General features: G+C 42.6%; 1 protein-coding gene across 1 annotated transcript; it reads left to right on the top strand.

The window, feature by feature from the left end:
• The first annotated feature begins 241 nt into the window (after nucleotides 1-241).
• LOC125261099 (protein NYNRIN-like) lies at nucleotides 242-5,930 on the top strand. Its single transcript, XM_048179669.1, has one exon. It carries the CDS (start codon nucleotides 242-244, stop codon nucleotides 4,337-4,339), a length of 4,098 nt encoding a protein of 1,365 aa, XP_048035626.1. The 3' UTR covers nucleotides 4,340-5,930.
• The last annotated feature ends 1,691 nt before the right edge of the window (nucleotides 5,931-7,621 follow it).

Here is a 7,621-nt window from a genome sequence, read left to right on the forward strand (position 1 = left end):
CCCTGAACTGCTAAAGGCTGACTGAGAAAAAGGATGCGGAGAGCAGGAGGAGATCGGGTGGACCACGGCCAAGGATGCAAAAACCGCCGCAAAGGGAAGTACACGTTTACTAATATCACACACACACACGCACACACACCTGAACACATGCACTGATAATGCTCTCCGCAATGAAAAAAAAGCTTGCACCTCTTTGTGTGTTTCTGAAACAAACAAAGAAGATTTTGACAAATGTTTGATTATGTATAGCAGTAAGGGATTTTTAAACATGCCTGAATATCCCCTGCTAGTTGAAGGGACAATGATTTCATTTTTGGTAGACTCAGGGGCGACCCGATCTGTTTTGCGACCATGTGACTTGCCATGTGAACCAGCGCTAACAAACAAAACGCATGGTTCTTTGTCTGTATCAGGACATTATATAACAGAACGGTTCACTGTGCCATTAAAGTGTGAGACAGAAGGGGGCCACGTGCTGAAGCATGCATTTTTAACTTCAAAAACATGCCCAGTACCCCTTCTGGGCCGAGATTTAATGTGCAAATTAAATTTGGTAATGGTTGCAGATCCCTCGGGCATTGTAGTGAAAGAGGGTGAGCAAATGTATTTGAAAACAGAACCAAAATGGGTTTACAAATGGCACATAACCGAAACTGAGTGGGCAAAAACAATCTGTGAATTGGGGAAAAATAGAACACTGTCATTTGGTACAGATTTTATGATGCCTGACAATTTGCATTGCACGTCACATGTCGTAACAGAACGAGATCAATTTTATGAAAAACAATGGTTTGAACAAAAAGAAGACACTTTGAAACTTGATCAAATGTTTTGGACTGAGAAAATGTGTGCGATTTCAGTAGGCTTATCAGAAAAACAGCTTCCTCTCTATTTGATAGCAGGAGAGTGTGTGCCACACATATCAATTTCAAAGAAAAACACACAGGCCTGGGGTGACATGGGAATGTTTGTGAAGCACTGTGTTGAAACAAATGACTGGGAGAAGGTCGATGAGACTTTAGAGTACAGTAAGAAATTGAGGGCTTTTAAATCTGATTGCAAGCATGAAATTGAGGTGAAGCGAATTTTAACCGCTGTTGACAAACACACATATGAAAATGACTGTATGACAAATATTTGTGCTTTGGACATACACCCTGCGCTGGCAGAAGTGCCTGACGAGTTGTGGGCAAAGCACAAGTATGATGTGGGACTGATTAAAGGATGCGAACCGGTGATAATTACTCCCAAATCTGATTATAGACCTTGCCAACCACAATATCCATTAAAAACTGAGGCAATTTTGGGCATAGAACCAGTTTTTGAATCATTGTTAAAAGAAGGCGTAATTGTTCCATGTGACACCTCACCGGTGCGTACTCCCATCTTTCCTGTGAAAAAGATTAGAGATAAGGGTCAGCCCACTGAATGGCGTTTTGTGCAGGACCTGCAAGCTGTGAATTCAGCTGTCAGAGCGAGAGCTGCTACAGTTCCAAATCCCTACACAATCTTGTCACAAATTCCACAGAGCGCCACATTCTTTTCAGTGGTAGATTTGGCGAATGCCTTCTTTAGCGTACCAGTGGACAAAGACAGTGCATATTGGTTTGCATTTAATTTTAAAGGGAAAGGGTATACTTTCACAAGATTGTGTCAGGGATATTGCGAATCACCAACAATTTACAATGAAGCACTCAGACGAAGTCTTGAAAATTTGACTCTGACACCTGGATCAGCTTTGCTTCAATATGTTGACGATATTTTGATTTGTGCAAAAGATGAAACAACATGTGTGAAAGACACTGTGACCTTGCTGCAACATTTGGCACAGGAAGGTCACAAGGTCAGTAAACCTAAGCTACAATTTGTAAAAAAACAAGTCACATTTTTGGGTCATATAATATCTGCAAACAGTAAATCACTGTCTGGAAAACGAGTGCAGGCAATAACTGAGGTACCAAAACCAACCACAAAGAAACAAATGTTGTCATTTTTGGGGATGTGCTCTTATTGCAGAACATTCATTCCCAATTATGCGATTCTTGAGCAACCCCTGAGAGCACTGACAACAGGGAAGGAATTGAAGTCATGTGATAAGATTAATTGGACGGGGGAGGCTGAGAAGGCTTTTGCCGACATGAAAGCGCAGCTCGCCACAGCCCCCACATTAGGCCTACCTGTACCAACTAAACCATTTGTCCAAATGGTTGATGAAAAAAATGGGTTTATGTCTTCTGTTCTTTTGCAGCTACATGGAGACAGAATGCGACCAGTGGGTTATTTCTCTGGCAAATTAGATCCAGTAGCAGCAGGCCTGCCGCACTGTCTGAGGGCCGTGGCAGCTGCTGAACAGGCTGTGATGGCCTCTAGAGAATTTGTGGGGTATTCTGACGTGACATTAATGGTTCCGCATGCTGTTTCCATGATTTTGCAGGAACAGAAGACTTCACATTTGTCAACAGCACGATGGCTGAGATATCACACAATTTTGCTGGATATGCCAAACATCACAGTGAAGCGTTGCACAGTGCTGAATCCTGCCACTCTCCTTCCAACAGAGGAGGATGGGGAGGAACATCACTGCTGTTTGACTGCACTCGAACAGATATGTACCCCACGCCCTGACCTTTCGGACACACTGCTCGAAAACAGTGAGCATATCCTGTTTGTGGATGGCTCTGCGTTCAGAGATCCACAGACAGGCCTGAACAAAGTTGGTTACGCGGTGACCACTGAATTCGAAACATTGACATCTGGCACATTGCCATCAAATTTTTCAGCTCAAGCGGCAGAGCTCGTAGCCCTGGCAGAAGCATGCAAGCTCATGGAGGGTAAAAGTGTAACGATTTACACAGATTCACGATACGCGTTCGGGGTTGCGCATGATTTTGGGGCTTTATGGAAACATAGAAATTTTTTGAAATCTGATGGCCGGCCAATTCTAAATGCTTCTCTTGTGTCTACTCTTTTAGACGCAATTCTCTTGCCAAAACAACTTGCTATCTGTAAATGCGCAGCGCATACTAACAACAAAGATTTCATTTCAACAGGAAACGCAAGAGCAGATATGGCTGCGAAGGCCGCGGCAGCACGGCAGTCAAAGGAACCAGAATGCATTTTATTATCTGAAACTAACAGAAATGCTTTGACTTCTTTACAGAGTATGCAGGCGTTTGCTACAGTAGCGGAGAAGAACCTGTGGAGACGTTGTGGTTGCAAACTTGAGAATGATGTGTGGATGAGTGTGGATGGCAAGCCTTGTTTACCCCGACATTTTTTCTCTCATTATGCTAAATGCCTCCATGGGCGTGACCATGGAGGCAAAGGGGCTATGGTAAGACAAATGAAAGACATGTGGTTCACGAAGGGCTTTACAGTGGTCGCTGAAAATTTTTGCAACAGATGCGTCATCTGCAACACACACAATGTGGCGAGAGGAGTGAAAATGCCCCTAGCATCTCAACCAGCATCAGAAGGCCCATTTGAGTATCTCATGATGGATTTCATTGAATTGAGTCCGTGTGAGGGAAAGAAATACTGCCTGGTGATGGTTGACATGTGGTCAAAGTGGGTTGAAGTTTTCCCCACCTCCAAACAGGATGCAGCAGCAGTGGCCAAAGCCCTGCTGACTGAAATAATTCCCAGATGGGGAATTCCAAGAAAGATAAGTTCAGACAACGGAACACACTTTGTGAACGAGGCAATAAAACAAGTGGGTCAGTTTTTGGGAATAGATATGAGAACACATTGCAGTTACCATGCTTCTTCAGGGGGGGCAGTGGAACGTGAAAACGCAACAATCAAAAACAAATTGGCAAAATGTTGTGAAGACACTGGTCTCACATGGATAAAAGCCTTGCCTATTGTGTTAATGTACATGAGAATGAGAAAAAGAACCAGAGTAAATTTGAGCCCGTTTGAAATTGTTTTTGGACGACCGCCATTCATGGGAATGGAAGGGGGTAAACAACAGCTGCCATCCACAGATTTGTGTGAGCACAATATGCTGAATTACTGCAAAGAAATGTCTTCTCTGTTGTCTGATGTCTGCGTGCAGGTGAAAGCTGCTCAGGGGAAACCGGCTGAGACTCCCTTGCACAACATCAAGCCAGGAGATTACGTGGTGATAAGGGACCTGAGGAGGAAGAGCTGGAAGGCGAAAAGGTGGTTAGGACCATTTGTCGTGCTTCTGACGACACACACCGCCGTCAAGGTAGCTGAGAGAGCGACGTGGGTGCATGCGAGCCATTGCAGAAAGGTCCCACCAGTGATCGGGGAGGAGGAGCCGAGAGGAGAGGAGCAGGAGGCACACGTCTGTGCGGGTAGAGATCAAATATAAACATCATTTGCCGTTATCATCTCAAGAGTAGAGACCCTGGCACAAAGTGGTGCTGAGCCAACCAGTTTTTTTTAAAGAAAAAGCACATCAAAGACTAATCTTCCTCACACGTTCTGGACGTACAACTGTGCGATCCATTTAGCCAACTGTAAAGAATGGAGCAAGTGAGACCATGGCACCGGTTTCAAGTGCCCGGAATGTGTGGCATAAAGGTAACCACGTGCATACTGACTTTATTCAGCTTGGTGATGAGTAAACCAGCACCACAACAAGTGAAACCACCTGTTATACCAGCATTTGAACCTGACATTCCCAGCTGGGATGAAACAGTGTGGATGGGAAATGAAGGAGTAGGAAAAGGGGGAACAAAACCGGAAGTGGACAAGGCAATGACAAAATGCCAAGGGAACAAAGCCTGCACTCTGGCACTGCTGCAGAAACAGGAACTGAAGATAAACACCAGCTGCTGGCTTTGTCTGCAAATGTCTCACGCCTGGAAGACAGTACCATTGACTGTTGCAACAATAAATGAGACTGGCTGTCTGATCCCAAAGCAGATGACGGAGGTGCTTAGAGCTGCAGCAGACATCGAGCAAGGGAAGATTCCAACAAAACATCCAACATCTGCCTGCAAGAGAACACAACGGTATAATCACACAGACATGTTGATTCCACCATTGAGAGTGATGCATGTTCAAGGAGATGTGTGCGTGTGCTCACAGAGACTGAAGCTGAACGTGAACACAGGATGGTCTGACTGCAGAGTCAGAATTGACATCAAGAATTCAACGACAGGGAACTGCACAGCCGTAATAGACGGTATCACAACAGACTTTACCTGCCCGTTTAGCAAACCAGGTGACACTTCACCTGCGGCAGTTTGGGTTTGCGGTGACAGAGCATATCATTTCATGCCACAGAAAGACTGGACAGGTTGCTGTTACCCAGCCTTAATGAATGTGGGAACATCTGTGTATTTTCCGGATAATGAAAAAGGAGAAAAGACCAGACAGAAAAGAGATATTGTTTCTGAAATAGGGACATTGCCAAACCATTACAATGGTTATGTCTTGTCAGATCCGTGGACAACACCTGGGGCAAATGTGGGCTGGTCTATTTTTCTGGGGGTGGGAACAGCAGTAACGATAAACAAAATTAATGGATTAGCATGGAGTGTGTTAGCTTTAGCCAATAGCACCGAACATGCCATGACAATGGTGAATGAGGAAATGAGACAGATCAGAGATGCAGTTATTCAGAACAGACTGATTTTAGACATGCTCACGGCAGAAAAAGGAGGAGCTTGCAAAATGTTGGGAATGTCATGTTGTTTTCACATTCCAGATTACAGTGACAACATCACAAACATCATAAACCATATGAGAGCAGCTGTAAGGGAACCTGAGAAAGCTGATGATTCATGGTTTGGGTGGATAACAAATCTGAGAGTTTGGGGACACTGGCTATGTTACACTGTATTGCCAATTTTTGCAATAGTGGTACTAGTATTGCTATGTTTACCATGTATTTTTCAGTGCACTTCCAGCATAGTACAGAGAATGGTGAAGACCAATATGTCTCAGCAAATGGGTAAACTAACTGTTTATGACGATTACAATGAGTGGATGAGCGAATTTGATGAGATGTTTAGCGAAGAGACACCTAAAACAAATTAGGGGATTTTTATTTGTTTTTTTTTTTTATTATTATTTTTTTATTTTTTTTGTTTTTGTATTGTTTTGTTTGTTTTTTATTATTAGGGAACCCAGATATCTAAATGTTTCTTTATTTACAAATTTAAGAGAATGATCATTTATACAAAAAATCAGAAATGAAGAGTGTAAATGTGATGAGTGACTTAAATTAGCTTGTTTTATTATTACTTTTTATTACCTTTTAAATACCTTTATAATTGTTATTTTTTATTTATTTTTTTCTTATTCTTATTATTATTTTTTTTATATCTACACATTTTAAATTTTCCTTGTGAGTTATCAAAGAATGATAAAAGGGGGAATTGTTGGGGAAAATTTAATCACAGAAAAAGATTTTATTTTTGAGTTCACACAGAAGTCAATATCTGTTTCAGCTATGCAAAACACCTCTCTGAGCTCAACAGACAAAGCGTCTGGGGGTAACGATGGGACATCCAAACTGAGAGCTTTCCCGAACCAAGGGTGTCGGATCATTTAAATAAGTTCTAAGACAGAAGGGGGACCATTGTGTTTCTTGCTTTTTAATTTAAAATAGTCTGAGACAAAAGGGAAGGCCATTTGTGGGCCATTTGTGTGTGTGTTTGTTACCTACATCCTGTATGGAAAAGTACTGAGGAGAGTTGCTCAGACATTTGGAGTATAAATGTTTGTGGGCTCCTTTGTGTCCTTAGTTCACACTCGGGGCAGACATTGTATGGTTGTGTCGACTGTGGACTCTTTCTTGCAAGAAATAAATTCTTTATAAAGTGAATTCTCTTAAGGTTTGTCTCTTACTAGTGATGTCAGCTAATTAATTTTTGCCGCAACAACTGACAGTGCCTCAATGGTTATTTCTTCTTCACAACTGCCTCTCTTTACAAAAAAATCTGGTAGTCAGGTAGTCTCAGGTGTTACATCTACAGCTTCTTCTAGGTTGAGAATTGAAGCTGAAAGGGCAGAGTTGTTAACATGAGCTAATGCTTTGAAACAGAAACAACAGCTTGAGAGAGAGGAAGCTGAGCTCAAAGCAAAGAAGGAAAATTTAGAGCTCCAAACTGCTATTTGGCGGCTGAAGCCAAACTTCAGGTTTTGTCCATGTATGAACCAGCTCGTAGTGTTTCTGATGCATCTGGTAGTGCGGCAAAGGCTGCCACAACTGCAGAAACCCATAAAGCTACATCTGATAAAGTAGTACGGCCAAAAACATTTTTTCATGAGTTAGAACCTGACGTTGATGCAGTTCCAACAGTCAGTAATGGGCAACAAGGCTTTGCTAAATCACAGCCACCAAGGACAGATGTAAGCGTTCCTGCACATGTTGATACAGGAAGTTTGTTCAACATCAAGCAGCGTCAAAATGATATTGCTGAGATTTTCATAAAACAGCAGTCTTTATCTACTCTCCCGCCTATGGATATTCCAATCTTTAGTGGCGACCCGCTTGAATTCACATTCTTCATTCGAGCCTTTGAACATGGAGTAGAGAACAAGACAATAAATAACAAAGACTGGTTGTACTACTTAGAGCAGTTCACCACAGGGCAACCAAAGGTACTGGTACGCAGTTGTCAACACATGCCTTCTGAAA

Source organism: Megalobrama amblycephala, unplaced genomic scaffold, assembly GCF_018812025.1.
Source record: "Megalobrama amblycephala isolate DHTTF-2021 unplaced genomic scaffold, ASM1881202v1 scaffold306, whole genome shotgun sequence".
Lineage (NCBI taxonomy): Eukaryota > Metazoa > Chordata > Actinopteri > Cypriniformes > Xenocyprididae > Megalobrama > Megalobrama amblycephala.